At 40.7% G+C, this 16,298-nt stretch overlaps 1 protein-coding gene across 2 annotated transcripts; it reads right to left on the bottom strand.

Moving 5' to 3' along the window:
• Positions 1-12,245: 12,245 nt before the first annotated feature.
• On the bottom strand, positions 12,246-14,530 carry dynlt2b (dynein light chain Tctex-type 2B). Of its 2 annotated transcripts, XM_048990035.1 has the most exons (5): positions 14,363-14,526; positions 14,042-14,175; positions 13,375-13,444; positions 13,039-13,102; positions 12,246-12,938 (listed from the first exon to the last, which is right to left on the bottom strand). In XM_048990035.1, the coding sequence occupies exons 1-5, from the start codon at positions 14,497-14,499 to the stop codon at positions 12,891-12,893; spliced, it is 453 nt and encodes a 150-aa protein (XP_048845992.1). In that variant the 5' UTR covers positions 14,500-14,526; the 3' UTR covers positions 12,246-12,890. The 2 variants fall into 2 exon arrangements, with proteins under 2 accessions (XP_048845992.1, XP_048845993.1); XM_048990036.1 differs by lacking the exon at positions 12,246-12,938 and having other exon boundaries at positions 13,038-13,176; positions 14,363-14,530.
• Positions 14,531-16,298: the final 1,768 nt, after the last annotated feature.

Below are 16,298 nucleotides of genomic sequence, written 5' to 3'. Positions count from 1 at the left end.
AGAGCTGGTCCCCTCCATTGCGTTTAATCCATATAATGTTGTGCAGTTTGCTAAGCATCAGTGATGACGATGATGTCTGTTAAGCAAAGAATAAGCAAAAATCAATAATTATAAATATCACAGAAAAGGCCAGGTTTATGAATGTGATGTGATTCTATGTTTTGATGGTGAAGATGTGCACAAGGAATTGGCTAAAGGAAATAGGCTTTTCTGAAACGTAGAAGACAACTGAGATATTTTTTTTCATTTCAGTCTACTTCTTGAGATTAATCCCTATACATCAGAGATGGGAGCACCATGCCATGCATCCAGTCCTGGATGGTTATGTCTTCATACACCGGGGGGTCGGGGGGATCAGCCTCACACCCTCATTGGTCCATCCAGGGTTCTAGAACCACAGGTGTCACAATGGGTGCCTGGCAAACAGGCAAATCACAGACCCCCTAAAGGCAGAATGAATAAGGGACATGGGAAAGATTCACACAGTAACCACATCCTGAATGTCACTGAACGGTATCATATGCTAAACTGCCAGCAACCCGTCCATCATGTCTCCATGGATGTCGCTCTGTGTTAGCAGGAGTAAAATAAGAAATCAGGGAAAGTGACAGAGTCCTCTGGCGTTCTGCATGACACTTGTGATCTCCGAAGCATTATACATTTACTAAATGACAAGCAAAAGGCTGGCAATTTGTTTAAAATGTCTTTGCCGTTAACATAAACTATTTGCGTCAGAGATTTGATATATATATTTTTTTTTACTCAAACAGTGAGTGGTAGCACGTTAGTTTATCACTGGCTGTGTAATTATGCTAAGCTGTTCCTGAATTCCCGCCACCATTTCAATAGACACATACCTTTCCAATGCACCTGACACAGCTGGCTACAAATTACGCAAAGACCCAGCAAACCGCTTTGTAAATATACATGAAATGAAAACACAGGTCAGCGCCGGTGAAGCAGGTAGCTTGACGGGTGTCAGCGCCCATCGTCACGCGTGCATTCGGCGCACGGACATTGTTGGCCGTTGCTTCTCTTTTAACAGGAGTTAGTTGTCATGTAAATGGAGCATCGCTAACTTCATCCCCACGGCTACCTCTGCTCAGCATGCAGATGAAAGCAGCTCACTGCACGTTTCAGGCATCCCGTGCTTTCATGTGCGACTTTCCAGAGGAGGGAGAACCTCCTCTATTACTCCATTTGGCCCTTGATTAGGTTGTGACGGGAGAGAAGAGAGGGTGTTTAAAGTAAATAAGGCATCCAGCAGAGAGCTTCAGCTCTCAGTGACTCACAGCACTGAGGTCTGTCCGCTCAGATACCAGTCCAAAAGAGCAATGATGTTACTAGATCTGAAGGATGAAACGGGATTTTGAAACAGTCAGTAAATGTGATTAATCAGGCGCTGTTGCAAGCTCAGCTCACAACCCCATTGGTTACTTTAATGGTTCGTTATATCAGACTAGGCTGTGATTGGTAGCTTGAGGTGACTCCACCCACCTTGAATTTTGAATTCAAAATCTATTGATCTGATCTATTGTAATTAGTGATAATGGCAGTGGATAGTAGACCATGTCTGGAGATGAGAGGGCAGAATTTCAGCTGCTGTCACGTGACATCCAAAGGTAGAGTCGCGTAAATAAAAAAATGATGCTTTAAAAAGGAGGTCCATTACCACAACCCAGTGCGTGGAGGAAAACAGAGAAGAAAAGCAAAAACAATCATTCCTGTAATATTTTACCAATTTGACATACAACTATGGGTCTAAGCTTAATGTATATGATGTGATGTAAAAAATTACCTGTTTATCGTGTGTCGTGATATTTTCATTTTCATTTCATATTTCAGAAATTACACCATCATGCCCTGGACATCCACCAATGTGAAATGCAAAAAATGTATTATTCTGGTTAATTACTGTTCTTGTCGTTGCTATTTTTTTAACCAGTAAAGTGGTTTGTATCTTGCTTTTCGATCTTATTGTAAATTTTGAAGATTCTTGACTGTCAATGTCAGAATGTGTGTAAGTCTTAAAACATCTGTTAACATGACCATAAATGCTGAAATATCCCACATCTCAACTGGAAATCTTGTTTAATAGATTGAATATGTACTTTTTAATAATACTGCAAAAAATGTCAGTAGTGACACTGCATTGCATTCATTTAGGAGATGCTTTTATTAAAAAGCAACATACCGTTCAGAAATCAGGGTCAGGCTGGGGGATTAGGGGTCAGGGGCCCGATGGTGACATCACACTGCGGACCATGGGATGTGAACCAGCAACCTTCAGATCATACTGCGTCCAAACCCACTGAGCCACACATTACCCCTGCTAAATTAATCAGCATATGCAGTATGAAAATACTAGGTGTGAATTATCACAGTGCCAATCATACCTGCCAAAAATATATTCGTATTCGATTGACACATGCATAGAAACATTAGGAAAACTGTGGAATACAACAAACATCCCAAAACTGGACAAGCTTAAAATTATTTGTACCCATTCCAAGTTTTGATATATTGTGTATAAGAGATGAAGACAAAGTCCAAGGATCCAGAAATTGTGGTACAACATCTTTCCTATATCTCTTAATGTGGAGTACAATAGTCTTATAATGAATAGAATAGCTTTGTATTGCCACAGAAGTTTCTGTCAGGTTTTTGGGGAAGAAATGATTATCGGAAAACTACTGAGAGCTGTCATGTAGCTACTGAACTAGCTTAAAGCCTTCTGTGTGAGCCCTGCTGTGGAGGAACAACTGCTAACTGGGACTACTGAAGAACATCGTGTTCAAACAAGATATAAATTCACTGGAGATGCCTATGTCCTGCGTGAGAATTCTATGTTTAAACAGTTAAACTCTATTACCAGCAAAATACTTAGAATTTGTGCTTTCCATTTAGCATAGCATTTCAGTCGTTCCAGACTTCCCACACAAAGCCAGACCCCAAATGTCCCCCAAGGACGTCAGAAAGCCAAACACAAGCCCTTGGGTCATGCTGGATGGGATTTGGCTGTGGATTAGTGGCATGTATCAATATACAACAGAATAAATGTCTCGAGGCACTGAGATTTTATATATCAGAAAATCTGAAGGAAATTTGAGGAGCCCAGTTCTTACTGTCAAATAAAAGATGTTTCATTGTGATTGCAGCCGATGCTCCGTAGGGGGCGCTCCGAGCCTAACGAGCTGGCCCGTATAGTGAGGAGACTGCTGGCAGAGAGCAAGGTCCCCAATGGCGCCCCCACCTGGCGGTCCTCCAAGAGGCTGCAGGTACACAGCAGTAAAGTAGCCGAGCCAAACCATCATCTTGATGCCAGGTCAGTAAGTCAAAGCGCTAGAGCACCCAATCAGCACGGCAGCCTGATCTGCGCAGAGCTGCTGCCATATTAGTGAAGTTTTAGCAGGTAAACAAAACCTGCCTTTTTATTTCTCTGTGGTTATAGAATCTGGAGCTGATTTAAATATAACAGCTGAACTGTAATATGAGACATAAAGCAGATTTTCTCCCTCTTTCCACCCCTCTATTGCTAATTGTGTCAATGACTCATTCTTCGTACCTCGCTTCATCAATTTGCTCTTCTATTGGGCCAAAATCTCATCTCTGCTTTTCTAATCAGTTGTTGCCACCAGCCTCGTCTACGAGCCGGAAACGCGCTCCAGCTTCTAAATGCCAGTGATAAAATATGACAAGCTTCAAAAAGAAAAGTTATTTTAAGGGTCTTCATTCTGCTTTTTCAGTTTTTTGGAAAACTACTGCCGCCGCCTGCCAAGAGCAACGTTCGAGAGGTTTGAATTTGAATTTAATGAAATGTCCCGTTGTTTCATAATACTTTCAGGATTTGGTTACTGTGTATAGTGCCAGGAAGGTCAAAATGCATGCCACGTGAATATGATGAAAGCAAACTGCAGGGGGCACTGCAGGAAGCAGTAACGTTTTGTTATAATCAACTATTGGCCAATCAGATTCAATTTGGACTATATTTGCATGGTTAGGCTACAACATCAAACCCATTGATCAAAATCATTTCAATTCAAGAATTCTGCCACAAGACATGCTTCATTGCTGCTGTCAGGATAATGGATCTCTGAAGGCCCCTCACATCTTTCTCTACAGTGATACCTCACTTTTTCACCTTAGGCCAGAGGTTTACCTATGTGAGTCTCCAGTGACTGTCTAATCTGCTTTTGTTAAGTTGCCTGTCATTCGCCGAACTCACATTTAGGTATTTGGATGCCTAAGGCACTTCCCCAACTGACTATTGCACATGACTTGTTTTATTAATCAAATGGATCTGCTGACGTTAACATCATCTCTCTTCTTGAGGATATTTGCTCACAGGGAATTTCAACAGTGTGGAAAAATCCATCACCTATCATTGCGCCCGTCTGGATTTTGTTACAATGTGGTTTTGTGGTCACGACCAAACCTCTCACAGCCACCTAGAGGTCATGCAAAACGCTTCTTCTCTGCAGCTGCCCACCTTCTGGACATTTGTACAATCGTAAATTGTTCTTCGGAGTTCATCTAATCTAAATCACGAACAGAACAGATGTTTCTAACCTTGAACAATACAGCTGCTACAGGTGACTGAAAACTGAGCATTTTTAGAAATGTTTTGATCATTTCTTGGTGGTAGTTAAATACATTAACAATATGCATTGTCTGTCAAATATCACAATTCGTTTAGCAGCAATTCGGTAATCACATTTGTTGGCACAAATTGAATTTTTCGTTTTCATGTCCTTTTTGCCGTCATCCTGTCCTTGTTTTATTGATCCTTCCTGTCATCCCTTTCGATTCAACTTAAGCTTTTGTAGCCAATGTATATAAATCCTGTATCACTGTAGCAGACAGTGCGGCATTTATACATTACATAAAAATGCATCAAGAACTAGGCGCCATGTTGGCTCATTAGGTAGCTTTACAGTCTCGTTTCCCCAAGGACGGGAAGCACAAACCCCGCCCCCAGCTTTGTATCTCTGCACTGCACATGTTCTCCCTTTGTGTATATGGTGTCTTAGTCAATCTAAAAATATATGAGCATGTGCCATTAGATATACTGGGGTCACCTGTGCCCCAGTGTTCCTGGTGCTGGCACCAGTCCTGCATGTACTCTGTGCCGAACAAGTCATTATGGATATAGATAGATACCCAAAAACATAACTTGCTTTAACACAACCTGAGACCTAGGACAGGTGATTGGAACATGGATGGATGTTTTGGCTTCTCAACCCATTCCTTTGGGATCCCCGGAGAGTTCACATTTTTGCTCCCTCCCGGCTCCTAGCACACCTGTACCAAGCATTACGTGCTCTTGATTGTTTGGTTGTGCTGGAGGCCGAGAGGGACCGAAAATGCGGACTGTCTGGGAGTCCCCAAGGACTGAGATGAGAGACGTTGCTTTAATGTAAATCCTTTTTCACATGAAATAAGTCACATTAACACGCAGCTTCAGATATGCTCGATAACACTCTCTGAAGTGACATAAAAGAATCTCACCATCGCAAAGGATTAGCAAAAGAGTTACTTCTGTGCAGAATTAAGTTCTTGTCTCCAAATCCCATTCTCCTAACAATTATCTCTTAGCGTGGCACTTAGTTTTCCTTAAGTGTGGGTTTTACTTGTTTGTTCTTAAAGTACACATCTTTATCGTTCATACGCAGCCCTCTGTCTCCTTAAGCTATATTAGGCTTCTGTTTTAAAGATAACGGCATAAGACCGAAGAAAACATCGCAAAGATCTTCTTTTCCTGCATCATCTGAAAGTTCGTTTTGAGTGCAAATGATAAGGAAAAACTCATCAGAAAGAAAAACCACCCAAAAATAAACTATTAGATTAAGAAACCTGATCTTCCTTTGGTTTCTAGGTAAATCTGAAATCCTGCATGTGTCTCTAATCTAATCAAATCATTGTACTTTCATTTTGAAAGTAACATGTTTCACATTTGAAGAAGAAAAAACTATTTATGCCGCTGTTTGGGAAGAGCAGAGTACTCTGAATATACCTCTGAGACTTGTTTATTATTTATCTTAACAAGTTGTTCTTTATTCCATCACTTAATCCACAGTCCCATATGCTCTTCACCAGGTGAGTGTTAATGTGCGACAACAGCGTGACAAAAAGACATGGAGAAGAAGATTCAGTGCAAGAGACAGTGTCTCGGACTCTTGGCTGGAAAGTTCATAATTAACGGCAGCTGAATGTAAAATAAACATCTCTTTCAGTGAGCTAAATTTAAAGCTACCATTCTGAACCTAGGCCATGGTGTTATGGTCTACGCATCTGCTTTAGCTTCCAAATGTGTTTCCAAAGCCATCTGTACTACTTATTCATAGGTTTTGAATAATTAATTAAAAATTATATTCTATTCATATACAGTATGTTGCGTTCACAGTTGGGGCAAAAAACACAGGTAATATATTTGTCATTATAAACACAAGAAGTATTATAAGGATTACTATAAAGACTCCACTTCTTTATACATAAAATATCCATCCATGAATTTTTCATTTCCACTAGTCCTGTGCAGGGTCTCTGTGGTCAATATAATATAAAGTATCAATTAGTAATTCAGAAATTTGCAAATCACACGACAGTAAATGACTGACACTCTTCCCCAGGAGCCTCCCAGCAGCAGGCTGAAGAAAACCTTCTTCCACACAGCTGTCACTCTGCTCAAAGGTACTTTGCGGCGCCGATCCTCCTCCCCTCCCATCTCCACCCACAACCTGGCATCTCGACTGACTTGCTCCTTCTGCACCTTGTATATCTCCTGAACGCACTTGCGTCTTATCATATTTCCCAGCACAATCGTTCTCACTTCATTTCCTGTCTGCACTCTGTACTACTGACTACCTCACGCATATTTTGCAAACAACCATAATTTATATTTATAATCTATTGCATTTGTTATACTTGTATATATTCTGTTTGCACTTGGTTAGGTGCAAACCGCGTTTAAATGGCACTGCACCTGTACTCAGCACAATGACAATAAAGTTGAATCTAATCTTATTTTGACATCCATGACTTCCTGGTTTAAAAAAAGAGTTTTTTTCACTCTGGTCTCTGTCGTCACACTCTGTTGTCCTCCTCATCCCTGTTTTGAGGTTACCCTCTGCCAGACACTGTTCCATCTCATAGGATTGGTAAGTACACCTCGCATGAACTTATAAACCTCTATCCCAATGTGTTATTGCACGCTCCGCTATCTTCTGGGTGCAGTACTTATGCTATGCTATGCATATATATGACACTGGGACACATCACACCCAAGTACATCTCTTAAAATTGGTATATAGGCTGCAATAACTGTGATACCTTATACGAACATCAAAGAGTCAGTGAAAGTACAGCTGTCCTCTCCTGTTGTCCTGATCGGAAACGTTGTTCCCATACTGCCATCCAACCGCAGTCATGGGACATTGACTAGGTGATTAATGATCTTTCTAGATTTCACCAGCACAGCATCTGCTATTACATCCCCTCCTTCAATTCATTGCCATCCACAAACAACACCCCCCCCACCAGAAACATCAAACATCAGGAAAGCAATAATGTCAAGCCACAGTATAATGATCCTAGCAGAAAAAAATATTGGTCCATTTAGCTCACTAAGTATTTTAGGATGAGAAGAAAAAGGAATGTTGTTCAATTATAGCTCAACAGCACCTCATCTGGACATACAATGTCATTGCTACCTTTTATTTACATATATTTATATTTATAAATATTCATATTTATTTATATATGTCTATATATTTTTTATAAAAAGTGATTCAGGCGTGATCATAAATACACTGACTAATCCAGTTAAACCTGCGCTTATTAACTGGAGTGTGTGGAGACATTTTTGCAGCTGTTTAAAGTCTCTCTCTGCATTCTGTGTTCCTCCAGATGTACTGAAAAGACAGTGAACAACCTCTTGTGAAATGTATAAATCAATATACGGACAATTTGAATTAAGTCATTTTTTTTTTATTCTAATTACGCTGATCAACAAAATGAATAAGGGGTTTCTCGTGTACTTTTCACACTGCACCCAGGATTTTCCTATCACTCATAGTTTTCGAGTGACGTCATCCTCCGGCTATATTGTTAGCAAAAGTCCATGTTAAGAATGTACATATTAATGTTCACAAGTAGAAAAAAAAACTCTACTTGTGAACATTTTTAAGACTTTACAGAAGGGCACAAAGTAGTCTGTTTTGCTGGAGTTTACAGGCTGTTAAACATTTCGACGTGTCGAGATAGGGTCCTGTCTCTCGGATTTGTAAAAAGATTATTATCAGGGCAAGTGGAATCCCAGCATGCCTACTGACTTCTGCTGGACACGTAAGAGGAATGTCCCTCATGCCAAGTACAGCAGAAAGTCATATGCCTTTTCCGTCTAGAGGAGTTACTTCCATCGTGCATAAACACTGCAAATATGCAAAAGTTTAATTGTGTGTCACCCAAAAATCCTGGCATGGTAGGGAAATTATGATTAGATATGTGACTTTAGCACAAACAATTCTGACCTATTTTGATTCAGATGCCAAAAAACGTTTGTTGATCGCTGTTATTGATGCTTACCACGCTCAAATCCCCATAGAGTAATACCGTTGACATCTCACTAAAAGCTTGACACGCAATATAAATCGCATGCATGCGTGTCACTCTGAACGCTAAAGGCGTTTCCATTCTGACCTCAAGAGTGCATTAACCAAACCCACATCCCTTCTTCCTGGACCATCTCAGCAACTGTTAACCTCAGAGGATGATGGCTAACAAGGTGTGGCCTGCCTGTTCTCACACAGTGCGAATCACCCTTCCACACTCCTTATCATTTTAATAAACCACCGCTTCAAGTATTTTTCCCATTCTGTTTTGCCCTCTTGATGGCCACTAGAGGGCACTAATTTGATTTTTGCCCACACTAATCTGTCTCGGTTAGCCTGAATCAACAGGGGCCTTGTTACAAGGTCCACTATTCCTCGTTAAGTCAAATGAGCTTTATTGTTATACAATCCACATGCAGGTATATCACAGCATATTCCTGAGGGACCACATAGAAAGTGCAAATGACTAGGGCAGAGTTTTTACAACACAAAACCATATGCATACCTGAAGTTCTTCACTAAAATTAATCAATCTAAAACTTGTATTTAAGATTTGTTTATCAATGCTTGGATTAAGTCTAGTATAAAATATTTTAGTTAGTTTGCTAAAAAATGCTATAACATGACTTTTTAGACCGGCGAATATTTTTTTTCTGCAATCAAGATTTAATCTCCGTCAGGCTTTTCCACAAAGGACATGTTATTAATGATTTAAAGACTGTGTATAACCCATCCGTCATATTTCCATACGTGCATGCTCTAAAATTTTCCCTGCATTAAAATGAATTTTAAAAGTACAGATCGCATCGCTCCGCCAGGCAAAACAAGGCTTGACAGCGACATTTCGTGTAGGATAAACAACCTTTTTTCCTTAACTGTTCTAGTTACCAAACAACTCATTTAGATTAGACAAAACTTCCAACCCGCTGACGAGTTCTTGCCTCTGCATTATCAGCTAATTTGTTTTCTCTGTTAATTACAGCAGGATTACTGCCTGTACGTTTCCATTAAAGCTTTGTGGCTTGAAGCTACGGCACACACAGGGTTTCAGACGTGGAACAGCATGGACTAAATTGAAGACAGCTTGATCTTTTCATGTTGGGCTAAGCCTGCGAAATGTGTGATGGTTTTAAGCCACTTAAACACAAAGAATTATTAATGGGCAGAATGAATCATTTCCTGGCCGTGTACCAGATGATGTTTGCAAGCTGACTAACAGGGGAAGCTGACTTGCATGGCCCCAGTAGGGCATCTCATTGCCTTTTGCTGTTTTTATTTGTTGTTCCCGATGCTAACATAGAATAATAATGCATAAGCAAAGTACAGACAGTCCACATGAAAAGGTGCCTTAAAACACAGGAAAACTTAACTTACTAATCAGCCTAGAGCAACGTTTGTCCTGGAACGGTAGCATTTCGTTGTATAATGTTTAAGAACCAGCCTAAGAAGTAGCTGAAGCATAGCAACTATTGTAATTTAAATACTATTGTAACTTTACCTTTTAAACTACACAGCTACTGTACACTGAAAATGCACTCAGAAAGTACAGAAAATAAGTGAATCTGGCTTATAAAAAAAATGCATGATTCATTTCAGGCTTGTTGTGTTGGAGCTCATCTGGACAAGGTCAACTCAGAAGATCCATTTGCCTTGAGGACTGAACACAGTGAACATTCGCAAATAAAAACACTTCTTGCGCACATTTTAGCCTTTACAGTTTTTGTGTTTAGCTTACTTTTTTTTCCGTTTCATTCTTGTACATCTAAATCTAAGTTGACAAATTTATAAACAAAAAAGCTGTCAATTTATCTTTCATACAAGAGATGAAGCTTTTTAGGACAACTACTCCGTACAAAAAAAAAAAAAAAAAAAAAAAAAAGATTTATAAATGTTTTTCACTGTATCAGAAAAGTAATTTGCTTTTTGATAAAAGTTCAAAGGCATACAGAAAGAATGTCAAAATGCAGACAGTGTAGCTAAAATAAAGCGAAACCAGAGTTGATTTATGAACGCTGCAGCCAAAAAGCATCATCGGGCGATTGTGAGGGAAGGCCGCTTTCTGCCAGACATGTAATCGTGGGTAATAGTGAAACTAGGTCCCAGAGATACAGGCTTAACCACATGAGCTGTCTGGACATTAGCTGTCCATACTCGAACTACCGAGAGAGATCTTTTGTATCTGGCTTCAAAAGGAAACCTCCAAAACATGCCAAATAAACTTCGACTCCTGTTCCAGTCCCAATCTGGAGGCGCAGAAGTAACCCATTTGCCAACATGCCACACCGAAATGGCCTTCCGCCATTTTGCGCAGAAATACATTGTGACGAGAATTACTTTAAAACAATAGAAAAGGGGGACAGGTGGCGAGAGAGGACACCGCCCTGGCTCACAGGCCAGGAAGCCTTTTGTGGAGTTAAACCTTGGATTGCTGCGTTTGCCGCATGAAAAGTGGTTATTTCCCTAATTGGTTATGGAGAACATTAATCATTCAGCCTGCATGAGGAACAGCTTAATTAAAAGTGGGAAATGTCGCTTTTTGTGGTTTGTGTCACGACACTGTAGCTGTGGCACTGAAAGGAAATTAAAAATAGAAATTAAATGAATACATTTTGTTAAAGGTGTCCTTCCTATGATTTGTTTAAAGCTACTTAGGTATGACTGAAATAGGTGTCAAAATAAGTAGTGACACATTACACATTGTTCTGAAATTAACAACGGGCCAGGGCTAAACTGCCATATACACCATAAAGAGCTCAGATATATTTATTAGACGTCCTGACACACTTAAAACAACCAATGCCATACAACACCCACCCCCAACCCAAGACATAAAGAAGACACAACTTTCACTTTAGGACACCACATAATTACCAGCATATTTTAAATAATTAACGATAGGTAAATCAATGCAAACTGGGTTATCATCTTTTCTGGGGAGGGGTACACGGGGGTAAGAGTATAATGGGGGGGCATCAGATGAGGAAAAATGAAGACAGTCGCCACCTTATTTTCTACCAAGTGCACAAAGTAAAACACCAGTAACCTTGGCCACCATGCCTTGTTGTTCATAATATATATATATATATATATATATTCTGCCATTTTCTCAAACAACAAATATGCACTTAAGACCTCCTGCTTTTGTTTTATTTTTCCAAAAACGCGTACACAGCAAATGATCAGAACTTCAAAAAAAAATTTTTATAAAAAAAACTTAAAAAAAAAAAAACTGCAATTTCCATGCTGGTTGCAAAGACGTGTAACAAACGCCTCCATATCAAAGGCACTCGGCGTTCTCATGTGCTGCGTTACTCCTAGTTCCCCACACAGTAGCAGAAACAGATGCCATAATTCTAAAAACCTTACTTCACCTTAATTCCAAGTTTAAAGTGATCACTTAATTGGCCGAGTTTAAAAATTCGACAATATGAGAATAACAAAAGTATTATTGGGCTACAACTATTAATGGAATATCACATGATACAAAGAAAGGAATTACGTGTAACAATACCATTAATTCAGATCACAAGATAATTAAGACTCTCCAAGATATCCACTGAATTTTTTTACTCAAGAAACATGCGTTAAGTACCACATTCAAAAGCCTCTCTTGGGATTTGAAAGCAGGACACTTGGTGATGTTTAGACTTTTATTCACTTCCCAGAAAAACTAAGATTATAATTTCTGCAGTACATTTTCAGTACTATTATTATTATTATTATTTATCATCAGTGTTATTACTATTAGGAAATTTAAGAGGGAACAATCTCCTCCTAGGTTCACTCTATATGGGCCTCTATATAAAACCCAAAGAAAAAAACTACTAGCCCAAAATATTTTTTTCAATAAAGGAAGTTATAAAGTATCACTGAATGCTAACATTTGCAGCTTTTATACATAGTGCAGAATGTTCTTGCCTGGCACAACCAGACAAGGTGCTATATTTGGCATAAACCCAACAGGCCCAAAGGAACTCATGGGCCCTGTTCTACCTGCACTGCTACTTAGACCAGTGCTTCCACTCCGGTCCTCTGGGATAGGCTGACAGGGAGCTGGGAGGGAGCAAAAACCTGGACTGGCTGTGGGTCCCGAAGGACCGGATTGGCAAACACTGTCCTAGATTATTAGAACTAATGATGGTGTCTACAAGCTGGGCCAGAAGAGCCCGATCTGTGTACAAATTTAAATTGCTCAACATGGATCACTCAGTCCATACAGGATATGCTGTCTTTGTCCTACAGGGAGCCAGTCTGTCTCCCGAATATGCAGCCGGTCCCTCTTCAGTAATAGAAGCATCCAAAGGCAGCAGCCACACAGAAAAGGCTGTCCTGGGCCGAGGGACAAAAAAAAACACTGATGAATCTAACCATTAAGTACAGGAAACACAAAGAAACCAGGCAAGGCTTGTGCGACCACACATCAGCTTACATTCATGTAGATGTCCTGGGCGTAGCCGTCGGTGTCGGCGTCCCAAAAGCAGCGGGCACCCATCCTGGAGTTAAAGTGAGGCATCCACCAGTCACTCAATAAGACGTTTAAACCCTCAGGAGGGAAACTTTATTGTACCTGTGAGAATGACACTCAACCTAAGGCGTTTCAGTTAACTATTGAGCTGAATTACCAGTAAACAATATACTTCACGTGCTTATTCAGATAAAACTTTATGCTAAGTGTAGCTGCAGAGAAGAGTGGTAAATATTTCAATGATATTTCATGGTGCAGAACTTGATCAAAATGAACGGAGTTTAGTCTCGGATCACTCACTTGATTCCCTGGCCTCTCTGCTCCCCTATTGCTACTTGCACCACAAACTTATATCGGTCAAACCCCATATCTGTAGAGAAATGTTATTTAATATTACCACTGAAATCAAAGCAAACTGCTGTTATCTATATGATGTTTACAGACATTCCACCTCTGTCTGGTTTGGTCGTTTTCATAGGAGATGGTGGGAGATAGCAAACATCTCACCTCTCCCCCAGGCTTCCGGGAGCCACACGCTGAGAGCAGCACCCTGACCCTCCGCTAATGATGCAACGTCCCGGAAATCTATCCTTCTGCTTCTTCAGCTAAAACTGCACAGCAAGCAGTACTACAACCCGGGTACGTTTTCTAAGTGCAAAATTCTAACATTAGCAACTTAAATAGTTGAAACCATCTACCTGAATTGTTCCAGCTATGTAAATTGCCATCGGGAGCTTTAAGGTCACGCAGCCCTGTCACCCCCACCGAGCAGCATACTATTAAAGCACTCACACCGCCTAGATATTCGCTATTACCGTAATACCATGTAAGCCATCCGGTCCAGCTTGTCCCCCATCCGCCTCACAGAAATCAATATGCTTAAGGTTGGATGTCTCCGATTTACTATCAATTGAGTTCAGTGTGTACGGATTTTACAATGTGCCCCCCGTCCTTTGCCGTTTCCCACCCTGGAGCCTCTTCCTGATGCAGTCCGCCACGGAAGCGCACAGCTGCGGCTCGCTGCCTTCGGCGTACCGCTGCCCTGCCAGCTCCTCCTTCAGCACTTGCCGGATGCACTCCTTCACCAAGCCGCCTTTAAACCTGCCACCAGTTAAAGACAACTGACTTAAGCTCACTTTATCTAGGCAATGCACCTTCGTTTACCGTTCCCATGGTATATTAAATTAAAATTACAGTATTATCAGTGCAAAAAATTGCACCGCTAATTCCGTTAGCAAAATAATAACTTGTTGCATAAAGACTGGGTTACATAAATATGACGTCTCACTTGTGCTGGTAATTTGGCCTGATGATGTAAGTATTTTCTGCGGCACACGTCTCTTCCATCCTGAAGTAAATCAGAAATAACCTGCCCGTTAATAATATCACGCGGAATCGTCCATGGTAAACTTGTACAGTTACCATAACAACAGGTCTTCCGCATCCGGTTGGCACGTGGGATCCACGAACGCAGCTCAGAATCACTTCCGCCTGCGCACTGGAGAGAAGGGGATGCGTTGGCTGCTAGGTACCGATCTGGAGTCGGTTTTGCGCTTTTTTTCCCCACTAGGTTAAGTTTCGTAATTAAGGTCTGGGCGGCTTTTAGTGCAGCTAAGTTGACGTGTGGGCATAAATCAGTGTGTGTGTAATGTTTTCACGTTCTCCCCATTCTTTAAGTCTTGAGTTGCTGATTAGTTTACACTACATCATGCAACATTAGAAAATAGAAAATTTATGTCTACTTTCCCATATAGGCAAAATGCATTGTTTAGGGTGCCAAACAGTGAGTAACTATGAGATTGGCTAATAAGGATAAAATGTCCAAGTGTGTAACACAAAATCTGCATTCAATCATTATTCACTGACCTAACTTAAAATAGCTACCACTCCTGAGTATTTTAATAGCAATACTGAAATAAATTAGTGCAGTGAAGCATCCTTATTACATATTCTGATGTATACATAGTGACCCATCGATGTCATGCTGGTATAAACAGATGTGGGCCGTGTGTGCAGAGATTAACGTTGCCGCATTTTTGTCTGATGCCATTTGTATAAAAGTGAAAGGAAGATGCTTCTGTGTCTCAATCATGTTCCCCAATAAAAGCTCCATCAGAGAGTTTCCATTGAATTGTCAGATGTTTTGTCTTATCAGCCTGTACTGTGGCTGGCTATACACTGTCAGAAAAAAGTACCAATTTGTACCTTTGGGGGGTACAATTACTTGTCACTGGCCCTTTACCCTCAAGGGCCTACCAATTGTAACCTAGCTGTAGGTAAATGTACCCAGGCTTGCCAACAGCTGGCTGGCATGAGATTTTCATTTAAATATAAGTCTGCACACACATGTATATGTATGTGACAGTTTTATTACCTTGTAAATAGTCTGTAGCGCTCGCAGACTGCCCCAACACTTTTGATGTAGCTAATTTTAGCATTTTAATGGAATAATATAGATTTGTCATAAGATTTCTTGTGGGAGCGTGAGTCTCACAGTGTGAGCATCACACCAGATGCGCGAGAGTTGGCGGCCCTACATGTATGTACCTTTTAAGGTACAGAAATGGACTCTGTGGAACATTCCCAAGGTACTAACAACATTAATGTCCCCCCAATGCTACAAAAATGTTCCTCAGAGTCAATTTGTGTACCTTAAAAAGTACCTTTACCTACAGCTAAGGGTACAACTGGCAGACCCTCCAGGTCCCAATGACAAGCAGAGGTACATATCGCTACTCTTTTTTTCTGACAGTGTTGTGATGCAATGAGTATTATCAAAGTCGACAGATCTGAGGCTGTTTACAATTGACCTTACACTGGCACTGACCAAAAACACCACAACAAAAGGAGAAACACCGTATATGAATGAGTATATCCCCCACTCATGTGGTTACTGCATAGCCAAAAAATTACAATAAAAGCATCACCACCTTCGAACATTTATTCCATATCTGGGCAATTATGGAACTGCAAAAGGTTGACAGTTCGCTGCATCGTACTGGGATGTCTTTCACCTGCTGGCAAAGACGGCGCCAAGGAGAATTGTCCGTGAGACAAAACAAAGACGTTTAACATCGTACTGCGTGCACATAAACACCTCGTGTCAAATACCCATCCAGCACAGTGCAAATGCAGCACCTGGTATATCTGGCGTGAATATGTCAGATTACGCCTGGAGCCGCTCTCACGGCCTTTCACGTGTTTCCACCCCAAATTATGAGTAG

Source organism: Brienomyrus brachyistius, chromosome 21 (assembly GCF_023856365.1).
Source record: "Brienomyrus brachyistius isolate T26 chromosome 21, BBRACH_0.4, whole genome shotgun sequence".
Classification (NCBI taxonomy): Eukaryota; Metazoa; Chordata; class Actinopteri; order Osteoglossiformes; family Mormyridae; genus Brienomyrus; species Brienomyrus brachyistius.
This window is presented reverse-complemented; position numbering and strand designations above follow the sequence as displayed.